Below are 26118 nucleotides of genomic sequence, written 5' to 3'. Positions count from 1 at the left end.
TTTATATGAATAAACCGATAACTACTTTCTGTGAAAGCAGTTTGCATGCAAGAAGTTAGCTTATTTAAATAAACAAGGTACATACACATTTGAACATACCATTTTTTGCTTGTTTGTGATCAACATTATCTAGCAAGCAGATCTGTAACCACATGCAATGTATACTGTGCTTTACATGTTTATAAACTTCCCCAATGATCCTAGCTAAGGGTTTCAGTTGAAAAGTTGCAATTACAGTTACCGTAGCTGTTCCCATGTGCTAACCAAAAAAAAAAAAAAAATACAATTATGGTTGCTGTTTTTAATTTATAACATTTGCACAAAAAGTCAGTCATGCTGTCTTTAATCAAATGTAGACATTTGTGATCAAAAAATACTTGTGTTTATATAAAAATGTAAGGCAACCTTTCCCTTGAGATTTCCCTGTAAATAGTGAAGATCGTTTTAATTAACAATTAACACACTCTAGTTTTAGAATATTATTTAAAGTTAATGGGTCCTGTATTAACTAGTCTGCCACAATGCAAAGTTTTAAACCTTTATTTCTTTGGAATGTAAAATATAATCAAAAAGAACCTGTATTATGATAAACATTTAGCTATATGCAAGCTTATGTCATCGTTACAGGTTTTCTTATCGCGGTAAACTTACGTATTTTTCATGGGCAGGTTATGGAATAAAATTAGGATTTTGCTGACATTTCGCGAACATGTTTAAACACAAAATAAACCTAAGTAGACAATATTTCAGAGCACTATAAAAGCCTAAAAATAGTGGTACTTGCTGCCTTACTAAAACAGAGTAGTCATTTGTTAAAGGCAAGCATGCAACATCCCCCAGCATTTGCTGCCGACATTCTCTGTCTGGTGTGGATTTGCCCATACATTGAGACTGCACGTTCTGCATCCACTGAATTGATAATGTTCTGGAAGTGTAAGGCAAAGCTTTGCCAAGTTATACAGATGTGGAAATCAATTAGAAACAGTCCCAAAACTCGGTTACCCAAGGGCATCTGACATACTTTAATAAAGGCAATATACACAGCATGTTCGTTGTCATGTTATTTGTCCCATCCAAGTAAGCAGCAGGTTGTTTGAAGTGAGGTGGCTGTGCTGGATCGTACCTGCAGTACTGATTTAATTTGGCTACAACCGACAGGAATACTTTTTGTCTGCGCTGACTTTCCAGTTTGTTTTACGTTCTGTTCAGCAGGCTCTGTAGTAACCTTTCGTTTAATGTGTGATTCTGAAGCTAAATAGCAATCGATCGTATTTTCTCCAAAGACACATTACAAGATGTGCAAAACAGTTACCTCCATCTGCATGTACAGGTTTCTTTGGGAAATATCTTGACACGATCATCAGCCGAAAAATACTTTGCTTTTTTTGCTTTGTCATCAATTTCTGGTATTTTACCTCCAATGCTGAAAACTAGATTTTAGCAACCTAAATCAAAACAATGCAGCCCTGACTTTGTCCCCCGCCCCCCCCCCCCCCCCCCACTGTACAGTACAGGTCACAAAAAAGCCAGTAAAGACGCACTGATAGGCTGATTAAAACATTGTTGTCATTTGAACAGTAAACAAGAACGTTAACCGCTTTGGAGTATATTTTTGTAAATGTTATTTGTCTAAGGACTTTTTTGCCTATGCACACAGGACGGCGATGGAATTTAAAAAAAGCCAAACTACAGAAGGAAGATACATAGTGTGTGTCACTTGCGTTGTGCAACAAGGTTTCTTTTTTTTTTCTCTCCGTACATGTCCGGTATGCATTAGCCCCTAAAGAGGTGAATTTCGCAGTGACCCCTCAATTTCCGCGGAAACGCGATTTAGGTAGACCCCTTGTCATCATTAAGGTTCATATTTGAAAGAAAAGAACAGACTTCTATAATGGTAATTTGTAAAAATAATAATAATAATAATAATAATAATAATAATAATAATAATAATAATAATAATAATAATAATAATAATAACAACAACAACAACCCTGGTTTATTACTACAGTGCTCTCTCAAAGATTTTAAGATAAAAGTAATTCCTGTCAGTCTACAGTAATGTTTTACTCTAAAACCAGTATATACCTGATTGATGATACTTGGCATCTTAAAGAGGGGGCACTACTTTAATTGAGTTTTGCAATGTATGTAAAGTATTAATATAGTATTGGCTGGGACTTTGCAATTGTGTTTCAGTTGGTGAATTGCACATAAAGTTGACCAAAACTGTCACATTTACATGAATCTGTTTTAAGAAATTACTGTTCCAAAATGTGACTTTATTTACATTTTGAGTTCCTAAATAAAAAATATCTAAGAATCTCTAAAAGCTAACAAATCTCTCTCAAAAAAAAACCAAAAAAAAAACCTAAAAGTAACTCATTTCATGCACAATAACTAACAGGAATTAACATATGAAATAAGCTTTCTGCGATAAACATTAACCCCAAAAACAAACTCAAACATAGACATGTTTTAAAAGTAAAGTTGTAAAATAAAAAAAATCATCATCTCAGTAAAACTTAAGTAAAAAATAATATAATTTCTTCGGCATTCAATTAACACAATTTTTTAAAGAATCTTTTGCATCTTAACTATAATGATATAAGAAAGGTAAAAAATAAATAAAAAAGATGAAAATCTTTATTTCGAAGAGTTACGTTTTTAAAAACGGAATTGTAGTTAGGTGTTGTATATACTGTGTGTGTGTGTATATATATATATATATATATATATATATATATATATTATCTATATCTCATTACAGCAACATTGGCTCATTCAGTAAAATGGTAGCTACTACTCAGCATTCACATGTTAGACACATGAAAAAGTTTAACAATAAAAACAAGAGTTTGGACACAGATTCTGGAACAGGACTTACTGTAGAGCCATGCAAAAACAATATTGTATATAAGCCCAAAAGGACTGACAGGCATTGAACCAGGAACCTGGATATACCATTACTGATCCTCCAAGCCACAGGAGGTAAGCTACTGTTAAGTTTAATACATAACAATTCAGCTACTTACTGTAGTTGATTGTGAACCATGCTTTAAGTCTATTGCAACATACAGGCTACAGTACATCCAATACTGAATTACCTTAAAACATTAAACAAACGCCCTGGCATTTATTTACAATATTTGCCAGTAGCCCCGACGCCATTGGAGACCGGTGACTATTTGAGACTCACGTTTATTATGTAAGATCACTAACATCTGCAAATACTTCAGATGCAATCATGAAAAAGCTGCCTGCAAACAACCTTATAGAAACGACATAAGTAAATTACAACATTCCAGCAACGTCATTAAAGGTTGTGTCAGTGGGTAATAACAATTTGTATTGAAATAATAATAAAAACAGTAAAATCCACTAAAGACAGACCTGTAAATATCGAAACACAAGCGTGTATCAAGGTAGGCTTGCAGCACAATCATAAACAAACATGGTTTTAAAATTAATAAAAGCAATAAGTATCATCTTTATTAACACATAATTATATTGTTCATCCTCAAAACATGTACATTGGTAAGCATGGACAATCGATGAAAAATTAATCAGCAACGAATCTTCATTGCAAAACAACCGCATGAAATGATGTGTTAACGCGAAAAATAAGTTCATACTGTTGGCCCACAACACACTCAAAAATACTTCAAACTGTTTAAAGATTAACAATAAAATCAATACAAGTACCGGTTTTATCACAAAATCAAAGCAAAAGTGACTAATTTGTTTTTCTAACGTGTACATTGGTAAATAAGAATGCTGGAAAAGGAGCAAAATATGAATATTCATGCAAGACTCAATGCACGAAATACTGTTAATACAAAAGAAAAAAAAACACGTACAAATACACTAAAGGCAACCCTGTTAATATCAGAAAACAAGTTTGTATTTGGCTTACTTTCAGCACACTCAAAAAACCTTCACAACTGGTTTTAAAATGAATAATGTCATTAAAAAAAACTGTATGCATTATGGGTACCTTAAAATAAATTAAAATTCAGTTTTCTTATCATTCATCCTGAGCCTCAGGGTCTCTTCATCGCTGTTGAAAAACAAATTGGTAAGCTCGCTGTACAGCCATGTGTGTGTATAAGCCCCGGCACTCATTAGAGACCCGGTGAGTATTGGAGACTGGCGATTATTTGAAGTTTTACGGTATAAGCCATGAAGCATAATGCAGAATTGCAGTGTTCTGCAAACCACCAAGAGAATCAGCTGATACCTTTTTGCAAGACAAAACTGATGGGTTGTTATCAAATTTACAGCATAACATGCCAAAGAAATGTGCCAGTGTTTAAGGTTTGCTATTCAAGCAGTTAAGCAAAAGAAGAAAGGAATTCCTACAAGCAAGTAAAGAAATAAATGTCTGTTATTGAATCTTACTAGTACTGTACAAAAACATCTCTTACAAATAAAACTAATTGTATAATTTAAGTATAATTATAAATCATAGACTTTACTTGCAACCAAAACTTAATAAACATTTATTTTACATTGTACCTATTTGTCAATATACTACCAGTATACTTAGCAAACATTTACTGCTGAAAAAAATCCAGTTTTAGTAATCTGAAAACAGAAACTCTCCCAAGACATTATTGAAGCTACACTAAAAGTCCAATAAACCTGAAACCAACATATAGACAATTTAGGTTATGATAAAGTACTTAATCACGCACTTAAAGAATCTGAGATAGAAGTTTGAACTAAAGCCGTGTTCACATTTGTATAGGAAGGATACTAGAAGAAATGTGTTTTGGTTTAGAATATACCGATACGATACCATTTTGTGTCCTAACTCACATTTCAACACCAGAATGAGAACGATACTGTTGTGATATACCTATATTGACACCGTTATACTGGTAACAATAAGAACTCCAGTGTGAACAGACATCGCGATAATGTTCTGCAACGATATAAAAATGCAAGTGTGAACACGGCTTAGAGATCATTCACAACAAAATAATCAATTGGTTGAATCAAAAAGTAATATCATCTGTTTAAATTCAATGTGTTTTCTTTTACTCAATTCAGAAGCAACACTTATATTAAAGGGATAGTCACAGATGCAATAGAGTTTTTTTTTATTTCCTTTCTGTAATACAATGCAGCTTTTGAATATACTTCAAAACAAGGTCTCCTTGTTTAAAACTGAAATACAAGAAAATGTTTTAGGATCAGCTTCACCCCCAAACCAATATATATATATATATATAAAAAAATAACTTTATTTTAGAATTTAAAGTGACAAAAATATCAACTTGTGATTCTGTATACATTGAAGAAAAATTTCAAGCACTAACTGTAGAGAAATGCATAAAAACTACAACAATAACAATCAAGGCCAGGAGCAGCTACTGTCACAAATCTGAAAGAATGGGATAGTATGTATGTGATAGTACTGGCCACGTCATGTTCAAAATCCATATGCCCACAGCAAAGTTGAACCAGCTGGTGTCAGATACTGTGTTTTAGCTGCTTATGAATTACAAGAAAAATAAATTAAAAAAAAGTAAAGAAGAATCGAAGAATAAAAAAAGGGTAACGTCTGAAAAACTTAAAACTTCCCTGAAGGGGTGCGTTAAAAGAAGTCTAAACTTCAGCCCGCACCAACTGAACAATGCTGTTTAAATTTGTTACAGCTAAACAGAGCTTAAGGCCAAAAAGTACATTTCAATATTATTCTGTTCTATTCCATTTCATTATGTTCCACTAAACAGTGAAAATTGGCATTTTTAGTTAGAAAACCAAAACTATGGCAATACTGTATCTGGGGCAAGCAAGATTGCAATGATTCTTAGTCACATCCTTTTACGTTATACAGAGTTCTGAACTTTGATAGGCCCCACATAGAACACACATTCTAACCATAAATAAAAAGTACAGAGTATTTACAGCTAGTTTGCACAAGAACAATTGGCCTCATATTTAAAGTCTTCTGCTGTTCTTTTCGGAACATGCAGTACAGCATACAGTACCACTAGAACCTCAAACCAGCAAGGGGAATGCAGACCCCAAATGCAAATCTAGAATGATCTGCTGGTTTACAGAAAACCCAAACATAGATTTGAAATCACCCGTGTATACACAAAGCATGCAGAATTCAACCCAGCCACTGAAAAGTCAACACACAAAAAAATACTTATCATTTTTAGTCACGAACCTGGGTAGATCTGAGGAGCTTTTGTTAACATTCTCTTTAAGCAGGATGGTACAGTGCCTGAGCAATTAGAAATAAAACAACGGTTGCACCTAAAAAGCCTGACTTAACTTAAAGGAAGACTGCCACAAAACTGCTTGCAGCAACAGCAAAAAATAATAACCTTAATAAAAAATAAAAACAAAAGATTTGCATGTTTAAAAAAGGTATTTTCCCCCAGCAAGCTTAACACTTAATGAGGTAATGTAGGTGGTACTCCCATGCTTCTCACCTGTGTGTAGTCGAAGTCTGACAGCGGAGCTATGCTTTTGATGTAGTCCATTCGGAACTGGTTCTCCGGGTTGGCTAATGGAACTGGGGGTATTAAAGTGCTCATCGCTGAAACTATAGTCTACAAAGCAGATAAAAACAAAAACACAGGCATTAAACTGGATAAATACAGGACAAAATAAGAGGATAATCTACTCTGATCAGCAAAATGGGATTGCAGTGTGCAATCATAGGCAACCAACCACTGAAGACTATAAAAAAAAAAAAAAACTAAATCTATCAATAAAAAACCAAATGTTTAAAATAGGTCACTCACCACTATGGCATCCTTCACATTTTTTCGAATGTCTTGGATTTTCTGTTTCTTTTCTCTGCGTGAAATAGGAGGACAGTTATATGTGATCTTGCTTTAGCTACAGAACTTAGCACAAGTAATGTTTTCATGAAAATTGGAGATCTCATTGGAACTTCTTCTGTAGTTTTTAAATAATCAGTAACTAGTTCATTTTAAGTAACATCAAACATAATTCCGCAATTTCAAAAATAAAAATAAAAAGGGTTAAACATGTGCATAATATGTGCATGACCATTACAGTAATGAAACTATTGGGTTTAACTGAAAATTGACATTCTAGATTTAGGGACTGTTTTCAGAACTATCTTAAATCCAGTTATGACAGCTGAAATCTGACGATATATATTTTTTCCATTATTCGCTATTTTAGTAGCCTATGTGATAGCAGAAGAAATCAGTTATTAGTAAATCAGTAGAAACTAGTCGCCATGTTGTTGCTACACTCTGGGCCCTAGAAGCGCTGCAGTAATAACACAAATAAAAATCAAAATCTACATGTATCAATTTGATATTCCAACATATCTATGTAATGTCATGCCACGTATAATATCATTTATAACAGAATACACCCTACAATGTAGCCTAACGAACGTCGTATTAGGTGTACAAATGCGGTTAAATATAATAGTAGTTCACTCACTCTGCATTAAATCCATTGACGTGCAGAATCCTCATCTGTTTGACAATAGTGCTTTTTCCAGACTCACCAGCCCCTTAAATGAAAAAATAAAATGACGAATACATTAAAAACAAATCTTGTTTTCCTTTTCGCTGGCATTTAATAAATGCTCTTGAAACCAAGACCATCGCAATACATACAAAGCATATATCCCTGACATATGAAGCTGTCAAACACAAGTAGGGAAAACATGAACGTATAGTCTTCACATATAGTTTTGAAAGATCAATTTACACCTTACCTAATAAAAGAAGGCGATGTGTGGCTTTGTAAGCTTGTCTTTCTTTCTGTAACTGTTTTTCTATTTTTTTATTCGCTTCTCGTTGTGCTTTTTCGTCGATGCGCTGATCTTCAGTTTTGCTGTTGCCTAAACAACCCATCTTCCACTGTTTTACTTAATTACAGAGCCAATATAATTAAAACAAATAATAATTTTAAAATATCTATATTATATTTTTTGTTTTTTAAAAGTCAAAAAAAAAATCCTTGCGACGGGTCCCCCGTCGCTTCTGAAAAGACCTTCCTGGTTGATTTTTGTTTTAACCTCTCCACGAACCACGAGCTTGGAAATGCAGAAATTGTCCAATAAATATATTCGTTATAAATAAAAAATAAAAAATGGGTAAAATAGGTCTAAAAATACATACAAAGAGTAGAGCAGGGCTGCTCCTAGAAACCAGCCTAATGCTCCTCTCAGTCCAATCTCTATAATATTTCTATCTCTATTTCTGTCTCTCTAACTCAGCACTGCCTCTTTCTGCAAGACCAGGAAGTAACCAGGCAAAAAAAAAAAGGAAGACACACGCTGGGTACTACTGAATATAGTCTAACTCATACACTGCCTGCTTTATTAAAACATTTAACATAGGTAATAGTTAATTAGCATATCGCCTCTTTTCGTATAGTGTAACTGTCAACGAGCAATAAAACAACAAAACACAAAAACTAAGTTCCTCGATGTTCTTCACTTTCTATGATTTCAGTTTCATATTTAAATGCAAAAGCTACTGTATGTCATCTAATATATATATATATATATATATAAAAATGGAGGCTTCGTTGTTTTTCCTCACACAGACGCTTTGTATCATCCTATTCCATGTTTGTTTCAATTTTCTTCCCCTCAACTCCCTTTTCTTGCACAGCAGCGCAACTTTGCTAAGCTCTACCAGGAAGCAATCAAACCCAGCCCCGGAGTTTTTACTTCTTTCCTGTCTGTTTATAAAAAACGATTTCATAGGAAAGAAAACAAGAAAAAGAGGAGGAGTGAAAATAAAATAAAACGGGCTCCTCCTGCCACGAAAAAAAAAAAAATACAGATTGCACTTCAATCACTTTTACACAGACTAAACTCACCACTGCCACTACCTAAAAACACTGGCACAGCACCAGAAAAAAAACACGATTGCCAAAAGGAATACCATCTTTATTGAGTTCAGATGGGATTTGTCAAAACATGGATTTTGGGGGTTATATATATATATATATATATATATATATATATATATATATATATATATATATATATATATATATATATATAAAGTGCTTTTCCCTCAAATTTGGCGGAGGTGTCATGAATAATCTTTCAAGTTCACCACCACGTGCTAAATTCAAAAGTTAATTTGCTCCCAAATCACTATGTTGCATGAAAATCACTTAATAATCTCTATTTCTAGTTAAAGAGTGAACATGGCTTTCAGACATATTTTGCAAATGCTAGCAGAGCAATAGAAAATAGCAATAGTAAAGTACCTTGCTCAAGGGTACAACAGCAATGTCACCCACCTGGGACTGAACCCACGACCCTCCAGTCAAGAGTCCAGAGCCCTAACCACTACTCCACACTGCTACCCCGACATGCCTCGACTTGTCCACTGAAGAAGTCCTTAGTCGATTTATACTTTGATTAAACAACATTTTGGTTTATTTCCAACTCAAACATTTGATTTATTTGTGGTTTATTTTAAACAATACTAATTACCAGTGCTTAATTTGTAAATAAAGAGTTGCCAGGGCGCAAGCAATGACAATAATACCGTTCTTAAGAAGCGCACATTCAAAATCAAAACATGTTTATTTGAAAGAGTATTGTACGTACAAGTGTTAGATTTTATAATCACGTATTCTACATCATATATGCAAAGCAGTAGTATGTGCAGAAAAATAAATATATATATATATATATATATATATATATATATATATATATATATATATATATATATATATATAGCTATAGCTAACACATTATCAACGCTGTGTATGCAACACAACCCGCAGTTTGGGTCGATTGCAAAAAAAAAAAAAAAAAAATCCATAAATAAAAATGCATTTGTGTTTAGGCTAGATAGCTGTTAGCTTGGTTTTATTTTTATTCTCTATTAATTAAATTATATTTGTTGAAAAAAAGGAAAGAATGGACCAGACCGTTATTGCTTTTATATTTTTTTGAATAGGGGAAGTTAGCAGGCAATGTTCCTGTGTGGGGGTAGGTGTACAGGCAGACATGAACGCGTTTAAATTCAACACTAACCCTAAATAAAACGTTGTTCCTCTAGTACCGCTTGTCCCTACAAAAACTTTTATACAATGAAATCCCAAGAAGATTTTCATTTTTTTGTGCCGAATGTAATCTAGCTGAATTTTGCAATCCAAATAAATATATTTTGTGAGATTTATATAATATTTTGAGAAATAATTATTAGGATGAATACACGTTTCATGGTATTTTGCGATATGTTGTGATTTTAGAGTTCTGTAAAAGTAAAACTACTCAAACATATTTAAATATTTAAGCCCTTTAGCCCCTGGAAGTGCGGTTATTCTAGCACAACCAACACCCTGTCGTGTCTTATTGCGCTTATAAAACGGGTTACTAGTTTTTAGATTTAAAGATATAGACCCATTTTTATTTAAAAATGAATATAGGTTTATTTTTCCCTAAATATATTACTACGCCAGGAAAAATAGTTCCAATAAATGTAATAGTTCCAATGAATTTAATAGATAAACTAATTATTTTTAATAATAAATAAATTCAAATAAATTAAAAAACAATTAATCATAATATTTTCATTATTTGTCTCAAATTAAATTAATTATATACATTATTTTAAGTAATTCATGAAGTTGACTTTACCAGGGAACGTAGTTTTCTAAATTAAATGGCTGGTTACACAGTTAGACAGATTGTGCAGTAGGTGGCACTGTTTGGCGAGTAAGGGAGTTTGTCTTTTGTTTACAAGTTGACGACGGTACTCCAGAGAGGACATAATTCCAGGACTTCCTGTCTTTCTCAGCTGGTGCCCAATAGCTTCTTAAACTACCATATAAAATGGTCCAAGAGATATAATTTAGAAGTCACTGCAGTCAAATGGGAGTATCCACACCAGCAGCAAGCGATACGATTGCGTTGAGAAAATGTTGTGTCGTTAAAAGATAACCTGTTTATTTTTTTTATTTTTATTTTTTTTGTCACGCGACTGGAATGAAACTGACCAATCTGAAGCAAGGTCAACACCCTTGACACACGTCAACCACACGCCTCATAATACGTCACGCCTCACTACACGTCACGCCTCAAAACAAGTTAATGTGTCCATTATTATATGATTTTAAATTGAATGGCTACAAAGACATCCAGAAGAAAGTCAATGCCTGGGTGGCTTGCAGGTGCTGCATTTAGCAGCATCGCGACATTTTCTTTCAGATTAAGGTTTATTAACAAGGAAAAATAAACCGGACAATACATGCAGTCTACACATCCAGCATTTAAATGAAAAATGTGCACTTTTGCTGGCTTTTAAAAATGACACAAAAAGGTCCTGCATTCACACAACTTGAACATGTAACATCATTTTAAGCTATGGCTTTTTTTGGTTTGTTTGTTTGTTTTTATGATAAATAACGTTCTGTTCACTAAATTGTTCTCTGGCACAAATCCGTGACAAGAAGAAGGTCTTTACATACCCATAAAGCGAAGTTTTATGGAGATTCACCAAATCCTATTATTCTATACGTTGTAAAACAAAGCCAGCAATACGTTTGTATTCTATGTGACGCATCCCAACATCACCAAGCTCATACATAGTTCTGAAGATTAGGAGCCATATTTATAAAGCATTTTCTGTCAAGTTCACCAGACTGTTTTAAAAGAAAAAAACTAAATAAAAGTAAGTGGTGACCTGCGCATAATAACATGAATGATAATAATAATAAAGATGGTGATTATGTAGTGCGTAACAACAACAACAACAACATAATAATAATCGGGTGAAATTCTCAACAAAAAAGTGCAGGTACTCATATGCACAGCTGGGTGTGAACATTTTAAAAATGGAGACAATCTGAGTGCTAATGAATAAATACTTTATAAAATGTATACATATTGGTACACAATACATTTATGAATACAAAATAAGCCTTTAAATATAACTGATCAATTATAACCAATTCACCATAAACATAGAAGCTGAAAATACTGAAAGCTTTTGTATCCTCTGCTTGTATCACTCAGTCATGTACTGTAACATAACACTTAAGTTAAACCTTAAATGAAAAGCATGAAGAAATATTACACTATGCAGTAATGCTGTAGAGAGGGAGTTTTGTTTCAAGATATCCTAAAAAAGGGACGATGTTATACAAAATGGTATAAAAAAAACAAAAAAAACAACTGTGCTATGAAAAAATGATACAAAAAGGTCTAACTCAAACAATGCGCAATACGGGCTAAAATCCCCCTCAAATGTATTATGTAACAGGCACTACTGCTACTAATCATGTACTTGGCCATTTTAATCTCCATAGTATTCTCTGAAATCATCCCCATACTTTCCAGACCCTGGGTACTCACCTACAACAGGATTTGGCCATGCTACATGATTTCCATTACATGCGAGTAGATGTTAAAACTTCATGCTGATTTGAACTCGGCTCTCGCCAAGATAAGCACCAACTAAGACATAGCGTTACAGTAAACTAATGTGATCCATCTGCATCTCCATCCATTTGTGTTTTTTTCCATCTGATGATGTAGATATCCTTCTGCCTGGTGTTGATGGCTGAAGTGTAATGCTGGCTCCAGGGATCAGCTTATTTTGCCTCCGCAGTGCATCAGCACACACAACGGCTGCGATACTGGCTCCGGGGATCAACCACAATGCAGTCTCCCCAGCATGACAACCGTCTGGATTGAGCTAAGTAGGGTACATCTCTGGGGTCTTCAAGTGAGCACCTTCCATCCTCTGTGTTTCGTCGACTAGCCCACGACACCTCAAGAAGGCTCGACAGTGATTCTGGTGTCCCAGCATCACCCCCCTCCGTCCCCCACTCAACTCAGCCCAGCTTACTTACCTGTACATCAGCGTTGCTTTCTTTCTATTGTACTTGAGATCCCCAGCTAGAATCTTTCCGTCTCAACTACAGCCAGTTGCTGCTCCTTTCTACTGCTTCAGATAAGTTCTTCACGCAACTCTTGGCCACTGAACCCGACATCTGAGAAACCGGGTTGTAGAGTGTGCCACAAGTCCTTGACAACCCACCTCCACTGGGTAAACCCGGACTCTCCATGCTCACTGTTCCGCTTCAGCAGCTAGTTGAGCATACCGCAGTTTCTTCCTCTCATACGCCTCATCCACAGCATCCTCCCATGGCACTGTTAACTCTACCAGATGAACAATGCGTGCTGATCCAGACCACAGGACAATATCTGGTCGAAGGTTAGTGGTGGCATTCTCAGGTGGAAAAATAAGCCATTGACCAACATCTGCCATCATATGTTGATCTGATGAGGAAACTGATCCTGCTCTGTTCCATTGTCCAAATAATAGGCTTGGATTAGAACATATATCCGTTTCTTTTATTTATTTTGTACTTATTACTTATCTTACAACATCTCTGTTGTGTTTCCGTGTAGATTAAGTACCATGATCTATTCCAGAAAAAGATTTTTCAGGCAGAAACTGTATAAAAGTAGACTTTTTTATTTTTTTTTACTCCTGGTATTGTGGTTTCTGCACAAGAAACAAAGTGGCAAGTAAAAACTCACATTTAACTTAAATACATTTTTCAAAATGTTTCAGAAAAGGGGGTATTGTACAAAGAAAAAACACAGTTTTGGTTTTCATTTATTACAGTCCTCATAACAGAAAATACTAGGATCACAACAAAACAAAATGTTGATCACTATGCTTAACATGTACCTGGCAAGTTGGGCCAGTGTGAAAAGTGTGAAGCACACCTCCACCTGTATCCCGATTCTGACTCGATTACCAAATCTGAAGCTGCACTTTGATCCTATTTTTTTAATGTTATTGTTAATCTCTACTGTCCCAAACATTACTTGCCATTTTCAAAAATTTCACGCAAATTCTGGCAATGTGGTAAATCGGTGCAAGGCAAAACATGTTATGATAATTATTTCTAATATTTATCAATTATGTAATTTGTGGCAAACACCAGATTTTTGCCTTCAAATTCATATGCAGCAATGTTCATTTAGAATACTACAGATAGTTTCTCCACCACACTAAAGAAAATCATTATTACTTCATAATAATAATCACTCCATACCACTGTTTTCACGTTGCACTGCTAAAGTATTCTGTTGTTGATCAAAAAATGACCAGAGACACAAAGCGAAATGGGCGGATATTTGTGACATGCCAAAATGAAATCTGATCAGAATGAAAGCTTGTCCAATCAACATGCAGTAATTATACTGACGTTAATAGTGGCCAATGGCAGCTAACAGAAACAGAAGCAGTATGAGGAAACATAATTCAAGCAGCACAAACTGTGCTGAGTGAAAGCGCATTTGAGAAACGCTGCGCTAGTGGACTGTGTGAGTGGATGGAATGCATCAGCGTTGGATGAAATGCAGATTAATTAAGTCCCAATACCGGCATCAAAATAAGTTCCGGTACGGAGTACCGGTGAGTACTGGCAGAATTTCACCCCTGATAATAATAATAATAATAATAATAATAATAATAATAATAATAATAATAATAATAATAATAATAATAATAATGTTGCACTTTAAAATACTTAATAATAAACTGGGAGAATCACGTGACCTGTGGGGATATGACTGCCTAAGGCTTTTGCTCCGTACCCTTCATCTCCTCTTTCACATATTACTTAAGGCATAACTTAATTCTTCACTCTTACCTCGTTCTGGTTAACATTTACTTCAACTCGGGATGGCACAGAAACAGAAAAAGAGGCTTTCCTCCCAGCTGGCGTCTCCCTCTAAAGGAGATGCCATTGTTGAGGCTTGCATGGAGAGGCACCGTCAGTACTTTGAATCCCAATTTTCTCGTTTGGATGCAATGGGCAGAGGATCAGATGCCAAACTGAGTTCATTAATTTATCGCACAACATGAAGGACCTGCAAGCGGATCTCTCCGGTCTCTGTGCTAGGGTGGATAAGAACACAAAATCGGCCTCTCTTTGCAGCACCAGGATTGACCAGCTGGAGGACAGGAACAGATGGCCCAATCTCTGCATGGTGGGCTTGGAGGAGAATTCTGAGGGCTCGGATGCGGTGGCTTTTCTCATGAAATTCCTCCCTCAGTGGTTCCCGTCTTTGGCTGAAAAAAAATTTAGGTCATGCATGCCCACCGCATATACAGCGGTTGGCCCAAGACAAATGATAGGCCCAGGACCTTCATCTTCAACCTGCTCCGATACTCCGACCGCTAATCCATCCTGCAAGCTGCCAGGAAGAATCCCCTGACTCTTTCAGGTAAAGAAATTAAATTATTTCCTGATTATAGCAATTATAAGGAGCAACGTCGCAAGGGCTTCTCCCAGCTGATCGGCCAGGCTCGTTTGCAAGGACTGCAAACTTTCCTTTTGTACCCGGCCACCCTTAAACTTATCCACAATTCTGAAGGACATCTTTTTAAATCAGCAGCAGATGCTGAGGAGTTACTGGATTCGCTGGGGTCTTCTGGTCCGGTCCAAGCCCAAAGTCCTCCTTCTTCCTCTCCCGAAAGGATGGAACATGATGGAAGAAGACCTCTTGCCTGGCGCCTCAGACTTGAGTAGTTCCTGATCAGCCTGCTGGTCCCTCATGTTTGGATCGGTGCTGAAATCAACATCGCGGAGTTTGGACTTGCCAGGACTTGATTATTATTGAAGCTCTCTTTATTATATATTTTTCTTTTTTTGATTTTACTGTATTTGCATCCCGGACTATTATACTACTGTTATCGGTGACATATATTAATCTTGATTAATTGTGTTTATATTTTGTCAGGAAATTATTATTTTATATATATATATATATATATATATAAAGTTACCTATGTAACATATGTTAGCCCTGATTTAACCTTGTTTACATTTTATAGGGACATTTTGCTATTCGATGTATACGTGTGGAGGTGGGGATGGGGGTATGTGAAGAGAAAGCTGTTTCTGACCGAAACCATCAGGGTCACGGATAATAGATTCTTTTGGGGGGGGGGACGACATTTTCTTGTTCGGCAACATTTTCAGAATGTTCTGGTGTGGGACTACGTTTCCTCTAAGACTTTCATTTAGTTAGCCACTGTGGCTAAAGTAACTTAACATTTTTTAGTCACATTGGAAAAAGTTAAGTCACTTAACAATACTATGAACATGTTATAAACATACCGTTTCAGCAAGGCAAAAAGATGTGTATTTTATTTGAAAACACGTAGATATTTAAATGCCAGACCCTACCATTTACAATACATATAAATATTATATTTAAATTGCATTATAACTCCAATTCCCATTTAATAAATGCCAAACTTAGTCCCACATAAAAAAAGTAATTACAGATTTCCTAAATTCTGAATAGGTTTGCTGAGATATTCATGTACTGCATAATCCTTTACAGTATTTTGACTCTGGTGCAGTTTTCTTTCCACTACAGAACGGTAAAGCAAAATTGTGCCAGTAGACAGTGCTATTAGTGTATGTTAATATTAATGCCTCCCTGACCAAACGCAGCTCTAGTTACACAAGATTGTACTAATGTGATTAATAATATTAGTAGGATTGTACAGCCACTACTGTGTTTAAAAAACTTTTTTTTTGTTCTTTCACCTGGGACTACTGACAGTAACACTGCACCGATTCTGACATTAAAACTCAATAAATCGTAGTGAGACGAATCCTTCTTTTTAAAATAATAAATGTGTTTATCCTTTCATTAAATTGTTCCTCTTTGGAATCCACTCTGTTACTATTTCCAAAATATATTTCAGCACATTTTGAAGAGATAGGGAAAAAAAAAAACTTAGCTGTGATCTTTTTGAAGCTGCGTGTTTCTGGCTTGCCATCTGTGAAAAGGTATGTTTGAAACCATGACTGCTTCACCTCCCTGTGACTAGTAGCACGGTCATATTTTACTTGTGTGTACATGGGTGACTGGTATTCCTTGGGCTACATCTTTCGGAACATGATTCTGGTAATTGTCTGTACAATTTTTTATATAACATTTTTTTCCATTTGGATGCCATGTTTTGTTTTTTTTTGGTTGTTTTTTTACAAGCAGCGCCTTCCACTAACTTTTGTGAGGAAAGGGTAATGGCGCCTTTAAGGAATGGCGGCGCTGAGGGAGAAAATACACAACCCAGAAATCCGAGTGCCAATTAATTGGGTGGGGTTTCTGGGTTTAAAAGGAGGCAGGTCAGAGCCATAGGGGGAAGTGTGGGGAACACGGGCCTGCTGTCCTACAAGAAGGTAGCGTGGAAACTCCAGTGTTTTGGGAAAACATCGTAAGGTAAAAGTTATCGGGTTATGTTAAAATACAATCAGTGTTTAGTTTTAGCAAAGCGCGATTTTTCCTCTTGTTGAGGTAGCCTTTTGTTTGTTTGTAAAATGTTATTTATTTTCTTTTACCGGGGTGCTATTAGAAGAGTTGTACTCCTTAACAATTTAAAAGAAGACCCGCGGTGTTCGGCGCTGTGCGGTGGTGCGCCATCATAACAGTAGTGTGGTTTTATATGCTTTACAACCCGGAGGGGTATTGGTTATTTACGTGTTGAAGAGATATTAAATGATAACCAGAAAGAATAGACTTTGAAACTGGAAGTACAAGACGTTGTTTATTAGAACACAGACACAAGACACTGATTTTTAGAAGGAATACAATGTGTTTCCGTGGACGACCGGGAGTTGGCTGCAGGAGTTCCATCTCCACAGCCCGGATATAACTTGTGCTATCCCTGTTCACTTCTTTGGACATCTGGGGTCATCTCCATTGTGTTCTTGGAATTCTTCTTTGGAAAGCGGATACACTCTGTACTTACCCGTGTTTCAGGACAGCTCCAGCAGAGGGTGCCTGTCTTGTGCTTACCTGTGTGTCAGGTCTACTCCAGCAGAGGGAGCCTGTCTCGTTCTTACCTGTGTTACAGGTCTACTCCAGCAGAGGTAGTCTGTCTTGAACTTACCTGTGCTACAGGACTACTCCAGCAGAGGGAGCCTGTCGTGTACTTACCTGGGTACCCGGAATACTCCAGCAGAGGGAGTCCATCCTGTACTTACCTGTGACCCAGGACAGCTCTAGGAAAGAGAGCTGCCCTGTTCTTACCTGCGTACTAACTCACCTCAGTTGAAGGATACTTGGACTACTCTTCGATCTCCACGTCTTGAAGTAGCTTGGAGAGGGTGGAAGAAGTGAGTTAGTCAGTGGCCCGTACAGGGCGAGAACTTTGACAGAAATTGCTTATTGATGTAAATATTGAAAATAAAATACACTTGCCTGCAAACGTACTGAGTCTGTGCCAGTTGGTGGAACAGGAAAGCAGTGGTTCAAGCGCACTTAGTTATTGGATCATTTACACTTTCTAATTAGAGCCTCTGTCCTCCCGCCAAACACAACGTTTGTGGCATGCATATGTTACGTGAGCAAGCTAAAGGGCTTTCATTGGTCAAAATGAAATCAAACTAAACAGTCTGTAGTGATTCATCTACCAGCACACGTTGAATGTGCTGGCAGTCTTACACAAGTACATTTTTCAAAGCCTTCGCCAACATGGCGAACTTGGGGAAAAATAGTTGAGCCACAAGGGAAAACGTTTTGCTTGTGGCGACGTGGCGAGCGGCTAGCAGGAACGTAGGGGACTGTTTTGTTGTTTTCATTCTTTCTGGGGTTGGAGTGGGGGGTGGAGGGGAGGGAGAGCTACTCTTTTTTCACTTAGATTACTAATAGGATCTTTTGATTGCCTGTTACTGATCTGTAGGTTTATTTTCGATACTCATGACTAGTTTGTCGCTATTATCCTGGAATGTGTGGGGTCTGAACACACCTCATAAACGTACAAGCTGTCTTGACCTCCTGAGTAGGAAAAGAGTTGATATTGTCATGTTTCAAGAAACGCACCTCATGCAGAAAGACATTCCTAGACTCGCAAATAGATATTATCATTTTTGGTAAAAATGCACCAAATTCTTTTGATAAAGGGTTTTTTGATTTATTGACAAAACAAATGCTTGATTTGTCAGGCAGCGGGCTGAATTTCTTATTCATAGAGCTAGGCAGCACTATTATTTCAACAGCTCGAGACCTAGTCATCTTCTAGCCTTGAGACTCCGGGCTAACGAGCACTCCGCAGACATTATGTCTGTTAAATCTCCAAAGGGAGATATACTTTCAGACCCTGTACAAATAAATGAGTCATTTTGCTCCTTTTATTCCAAACTTTACAGTTCCGATATTCCTCATGACAAAGACAAATGCATGCAGTTTCTCCAAAAGCTGCAATTGCCGCACCTTTCGGCCGATGAATCAGCTCTTCTCAGTACTCCAATATCTTTATCTGAACTTAAAGACGTTCAAGATATGAATAAGGGTAATCCCCAGGATTCGATGGCATTCCTCCTGATGTTTTCTGACTTTTTGGTCTCAGTTAGGTCCTCTTTTGCTTGATATGATGCATTCTGCAGTTGAGAAGGGCTTTTTTTACTAGAGATGTTAATACTGCTATTGTCCCTACTATTAAAAAAAGATAAAGATCCCACTGATTGCGCGAGTTATCTGCCCCTTTCTTTAATAAATTGTGATGCAAAGTTATATGCTAAGGTGTTTGCACACCGACTTGAAGCCTATATAACTAAATTGATTCACCATGACCAGACTGGACTTATTAAAACCCAGTTGGCATCTGATAATGTTCACCGCCTGCTTCATATTATACATGCTACAGCAGACATAAAGCCCCCATGCGCTGTGCTATCTCTGGATGCGGAGAAAGCTTTCAACTGCTTAGAATGGCAATATCTTTGGTTGGTTCTAAATCATATGGGTCTCTGGAACCCTGCAGGGTGGCCCCCTCTCTCTTCTGCTGTTCATCCTGTCTCTCGAGCAGCTTGCTTGTCAGTTGATTATACTCCCATCACCGTTAATAATCCTCAACATCATATTTCGCTTTATGCAGGTGACGTATTGCTGTTTGTCAAAAATGTGTCTCAATCACTGCCTCACCTATTGACTATTTTTGAGAACTTCAGTTTGCTATCGGGATTTCAAATCAATTGGGCTAAATCTGCACTATTACCCCTGAATGATGCAATGAGAAATAGTTTCACCTTCGAACATATCGATGGTTCAGCACTTTAAATATCTTGGCGTAGAGATCTACCCCTCTTTACATTCTATTGTAGTAACTAATTTCAATAATATTTTTAAAAAGGTGGAGACAGATTTAGATAGGTGGTCTCAACTCCATAATTCATTTCAAGCGCATATCTCTATAGTTAAAATGAATGTGCTCCCACATATTAATTTTGTCAGCTGTATGCTCCCCCTCTCTCCCCCTATAGGATACAAATTACACGCCTTAACTTCCAAATTTATATGGAAGGGTAAATGTCCGTGTATTAAATTCTCCACTTTTACAGCAGGAGAAGTGGAGGGTTATCCTTCCCAAACTTTACATTTTATTTTTGGTCATTTGTTCTGCACCCGCTTACTATATGGTTTGACCCTAATGCTCCCGTCTCATGGCACACCCTGGAAGAAAATTTGGTGTACCCACACAGACTCCAAGATTTAATCTATTCAAATATTGCTCTCAGATATTGTAAACTACGGTTTGGCCCCATATTATTATTATTATTATTATTATTTATTTCTTAGCAGACGCCCTTATCCAGGGCGACTTACAATCGCAAGCAAATACAAATACACAGTTAGTTACTGTTTGGTGTGGCACGCTCACTCTCCTATATTTCACAATTTTGCAAATTTTTCTAGAGGGCCGACCCATCTCTTTTCCATGCTGGAGGGACAGGGGGATACATACTCTCACTGATATTTCTAATGGGGGCTGTCTCTGCACATTCTAGGATTTACAACTTCGATACAATTTGCTGGGTGTTTTTTTTTTTTTTTTTTTTTTTTTTTTTTACCTCCAACTGCGGTCATCATTGCGTGCCTATGAGGTGCCTTGGGGGACAGCACTGTCAACACACCCACTCCAGAATATGTTGGACATGGGGGGTAAAACTAACGGAATGGTTTCCACAAGTTATGTTTTTCTCTTACAACTAACACAATTTGGATGGGTGGAAAATTGTCCTGTTTTTACTCTTGTAATGTGCTGTTTGTTCCAAAATAAAAATAAAAAAGTTAACAAAAAGGATCAAAGAAGGAATTTGTAAAGAAACACAGTTGAGATTGCAGTAAGTTGTATATATAAATGTATAACAATAAAATAATTTTGTTGAAAATATCAGTTCAATTATACTACTGTTGTCCAGCTGTCTTCTGACAGCTGGAGATGTACCAGGATTCAAATCAGACTACTACAACTACTGATACCATGAAAAAAAAAGAAAAAAAAAATACTATGACTACAACTGTACAATTACTACTAATAATAATGCCTATCAGCCAATCAGGATGCAAATATCTTCCAACCAGTGGCGTGCCATCAGGACCTTCAAGGTATTCTCTGCTGACCAGACAGTGCCAAGTAAACCGTCAGTCAAATGACATTACGTTGCCTCACTCACTTGCTTATACTGTGAAACATACTACTCTAATTATTATTTGTTCATTTGTCTGACGCCTTTATCCAAGATGACTTACAGGGTTTACTAGAGGTTTTTTAAGAGTCTAGGGGAGATTCAGGAGCATAGAGGAGCCTCTGTAGAGAATACACTGCCACCCTACTCACAATATCAACCAAGCCCTGCCCTTCCTCTTCAACAGGCAAAAACAGCACACTCTGCTTTATCCAGTGCAATCCATCCCAGAAAAAAAAAAAATCTACTATCACTCTCTGGATCTCTTTTAATAACAACACTGGGGGAGCTAAACATCTTACTCTGTGCCATAACATGGAGGTTACTAGGTTGTTAATCACTAAAACTGTACCTCTATAGGATAGTTTAGTCAGGAGCCATCGACAGTCTCTGCAGTCTCTCATCCCAGTTCTCTTAAGCCACCCCTTCACCTCCCAAGAACACTCCCAGGTATCTAAAAACTGATTGACTCCACTGTAACACTGGGGGGAGATCTGGAGGCCTACTGCCTTCCCATCACCTAATAAAAACACACTTTTTGACCAGTTTGTCTTCGCAGAGGACAATTCTCCAAACAATGTCAAGTAATCATTTAATATTTGTACATCTTTTTTTCCCAAAACAAAGACTACAACATCCTTAATTTGTGGAGTAACGATTCAATTGAAAGTGAACACAACATCCCAGACATGGAACAACTTTGGCGAATTCCCCTCTGCACCTGAATAGGTCAGCTAAGCACACCATTGATTTTAAGTGTACTAAAAACATTACTGTAGAGTAACTGAATTTTACCCAAAAAACTGGGACTGAAACCAAAAGCCTTAACTACATTAACCAAAAGCTTTCTCCTGATCTAAAGAAATTAGACCAGCTTTAAATCCCAAAAGCTTGGAGGCTGCTACAGAGCAGATAGATAGATAGATAGATAGATAGATAGAGATAGATACACACACACAAAATCTTCATTGCTTCATACTGACTGACAATACTTCATGAACTCCGTCACAAGCTGTTCATCTGGTGCCACACTAGCACAATGTCTGTTTGTAAAATTGCACAGCTAAATGGCGTTCCTTCAGAGCCCGGGAGGGGACATGAGAGAAGAAAATATATACCTCTTGTGCGCTCGTCTCACTATCTTGTGGCTACGAAATACCCATCTCATGCACACGACTTATCTCGTGGCCATGAGATAGTAAGTCGCGCACCAAGATATATTTTTCTCTCATGTCCCCTCCAGGGCTCCGTACGTTCCAGTCCTCTGTAGGGAATGCAATGTTGTGCAAATGGAACTCAACAGGTGCAACAGAAGCAAGCCTGAACTCGAGGTAACAAAGGGGATTAAAAAAAACCTGCAGGAACATCATGTCTGTGTAGATTACTACAGTCAAGCAACTTAAAACAAGACACTCTTCAGACTAATGCCCGTTAGAGCTTTCTAAGATGTAAGCAGCACCGCAAGTAGACTGGAGCAGAGGAAATAGGGAGTGATTTATAACGGAACATACAGTTTAACTCATTTGGACATATCTTGGTATGGCTTCAGCCTGTTGCACAGTGCCAACTATTAAAACCACTGATCCTATCATTTTTTTTGGCCGCCTTCTGTTGCCATGAAACACCAGCCCTGCACATTGTAGTTTGACCTTCCGCGGGTTCTCAGCGGGATCAAATGAAACACAGGAGACAGTGTGCAGTCAAAGCAGTTACAACTGCTATTTTTATTGCTCTTTAAATGCTCTTTCAGCGCCCTCTCTCCCAGGATAAATGGTTTGTAGCTCTTCTTTTGACTGCTCACACACACAACACCCAGCCGGCAGCGCAGCGCCCATTTTTATATCCGGAACTCCACCCATGCCCCACACCATTGGTCCATCCCACATACAGCACACCGTTGGCTCTGGTCACTCCGCCCTCAGACACACCGGTTAACAGTCGGTTAACAGCTGCATTATGTTAAGAAATGTGATCGTGTTTTTGATATGCTAAAAAAACCTGCTAGTTTTTTATTTGTTTGCTCTCAACGTTTTATGGTGAGCATGTTGGAAACATTGTGTGAAGGACTGGGGTTAAAGCATTTTTTTTTACTAAAATAGATAAACAGGTGTTGATGCTGCTTCATTTTATTAACATGTTTTAATATACTAGCAACTGAAGGCATGGCTTCCATCGCACACAGCTAAGACCAAAAGTTTTTGCATCACTTAGAATTGTAAGACTGAGACAATTAAAAAAACGATATGAACATAATTTAGATCTTTTAATTTAACATCATGTAATCAAAGAAACTATAAAAGCCATAACAGTAATAACAGTATTTCATGATAGATTTTGAAATGTCACATTTTTCAATTTTTGTCAGTTTCTCATTAAAGCATATGGAAAACTACAAAGCAGTATGTAATTCAATATGTTAACGTAACGTTATTCAGCAGGTTTCATTCGACTTTATGAAGCAAAATTAGTTAATTCTAGAGGGTGATGCAAAACATTTGGCCATAGCTGTACAGGATATATAGTTTTGCTCAATAACTTTCAGCACCACCACTATAAAAAGTGTTCCAGCGCCACTGTCCTGTATTAAATAAATGTTTTTGATGCTGTCATAGCTATCCTTGTAATTGTTACGGGGGAAACATCATTTGATTTAATCCAGGCTCTTAGACATTTACTGTACCGAATCCTACATAAACTTAAAAAAATGTTCATTCTATTTCAAGAAAGTGCAGTTTTAGATACACTAAAGGCAATGCTACAAAACACCTTTAACAGTACTTTTCTAGCAAATGTACTTGCAAATTTCAGAGGTTTTAAGTTCAATTATGTAAAAAGAGGAAGCTTTTTGAACACCTCTTAGTACTTATTTCGCCGGGTCAAAACCAGGAGATTTTAGCTGCTCAAAAGGTTCTGTAGAAGATAAAACCATCCCTACGGTACTGTCTTAGAAACATGGATGATGCTGCATATTTTATTTGTGTAAAGAGGACAGAATTTGCTTATCTCAGCATGTGATCACATGGTCATTTGACCGATTCAAAAGGAAATGGGTGGCTTACGGATTACTATGAAATAAAGTTTGGTACCTCTATTATTATAACAGTTTTCACATGGCCTTGTTTACGGTTACAGAAACCCCTTTTCCGAGTCCAAAAGAATAGATGTATTTCTTCATCTGCCTTACGGAAACAGATCAATCACACGAATGGATCTGGTCATCACCAGGGGCCTTGATATCTCCAATCTCTCAGTCTCAGATATCTCTCTCTCTGACCATTTCTTAATCACTGCTAATATTAATCTCGATGCTCCCTCCTCCGCTACTGATACTGTTATCGCCTTCCGTCCCAAGAATCTGCTGAATCCTCTGAAACTCTCGGAATGTGTCTCTGCATCCCCACTAACTGGTACTCTCCCGTCCTCAGTTGATGATGCGGTGACCCTGTAAAACGCCACCCTTACTCATATCATCGACACTGCTGCCCCGCTTACAACCAGAACCATCAAGAAAGATTGAAACTGCCCATGGTACACCCTTGAACTTCGAATGCTTAAGTCTGCCTGCCGCAAGCTTGAGTGCCAGTGGAGGTCGTCTGGACTAACGGTTCACAGAGAGATCTGGACCGACCATCTTGCAAGCTACAAGAGTGTGCTCGCCGCGACCAGGGTGAAATACTTCTCTGAAATCATAACGGTAAACCCAATATTCTCTTTAAGACCATTGACCAAATCCTACATCCAGCCACCGACAGATCAATCTCCCGTTCATCCTCCTCTCTTACCTGTCATGATTTCTCCTTTTTCTTTCGGAACAAAACTGACAACATCTTTTCTACGCTCTCCCACCACAAACCCAGTATACTACCTGACCACCTTGACGCTCCTCCGGTTGCCCCTCCTACCCTCTCATCCTTCTCTCATCTCTCCATTGCTGATGTCTCCGGCTTACTGTCGAAATCAACTACTGCCACATGCCCCCTGGACCCCTGGCCAACTAACCTTGTCCATCTCTATGCTTCTGATCTTGCTCCTTCCATTATGCACACTCTCAACCTGTCCCTGCACTCTGGATCAGTTCCTGCTGCCCTTAAGCTTGCCCGAGTTACACCGGTACTCAAAAAACCCTCCCTCGATCCGGCTGACTTATCTAATTTTCGTCCCATCTCCAATCTCCCTTTTCTCTCCAAAACTCTCGGGCTGTAGCCAGTGAGCTGATGAAACATCTCACAGATTCTGCTTGAATCTCTACAGTCTGGCTTCCGGCCGCATCACAGTACTGAAACTGCTCTGCTCCGGATTGTGAATGATCTCCTGCTTAATGCTGATGCTGGTGCTCCCTCTGTGCTTGTCCTCCTTGACCAAAAATCATGGCATTCTTCTTGACCACCTTCAGAAGTATGCTGGGATCTCTGGAACCTGTTTCTCCTAGATGTCCTCTTACCTATCAGGATGCATGCAGTCTGTTTTCTATGCTGGATGCAGTAGTGTCGCAAACCCAGTCACTTGTGGTGTCCCCCAAGGATCTGTTCTTGGGCCCCTTTTCTTCAATATTGACATGCTTCCCTTGGGTCATCTAATCCACCAACACAGCCTCACGTTTCACTCCTATGCTGACAACACCCA

The 26118-nt window shown here is 37.5% G+C and overlaps 1 protein-coding gene across 2 annotated transcripts in view; it reads right to left on the bottom strand.

Moving 5' to 3' along the window:
* LOC117394828 (guanine nucleotide-binding protein G(olf) subunit alpha) overlaps positions 1-26118 on the bottom strand; it is a 153299-nt gene that overhangs the window by 98514 nt on the left and 28667 nt on the right. Inside the window, exons 1-4 of one of the 2 annotated variants that reach the window (XM_033993452.3) lie at positions 7724-8688; positions 7444-7516; positions 6765-6819; positions 6450-6569 (exon numbers count right to left, since the gene is read on the bottom strand). In XM_033993452.3, coding sequence (XP_033849343.1) covers positions 6450-6569; positions 6765-6819; positions 7444-7516; positions 7724-7862 — 387 coding nt within the window. In that variant the 5' untranslated portion in view covers positions 7863-8688. Of the gene's footprint in view, positions 1-6449; positions 6570-6764; positions 6820-7443; positions 7517-7723; positions 8689-26118 lie in introns of those variants that run through there. The other variant, XM_033993451.3, reaches the window with a different exon arrangement.

Source organism: Acipenser ruthenus, chromosome 3 (genome assembly GCF_902713425.1).
Source record: "Acipenser ruthenus chromosome 3, fAciRut3.2 maternal haplotype, whole genome shotgun sequence".
In the NCBI taxonomy this organism is placed as follows: domain Eukaryota; kingdom Metazoa; phylum Chordata; class Actinopteri; order Acipenseriformes; family Acipenseridae; genus Acipenser; species Acipenser ruthenus.
The sequence above is the reverse complement of the archived record's forward strand: the minus strand, read 5'-3'. Positions and strand labels throughout refer to the sequence as shown.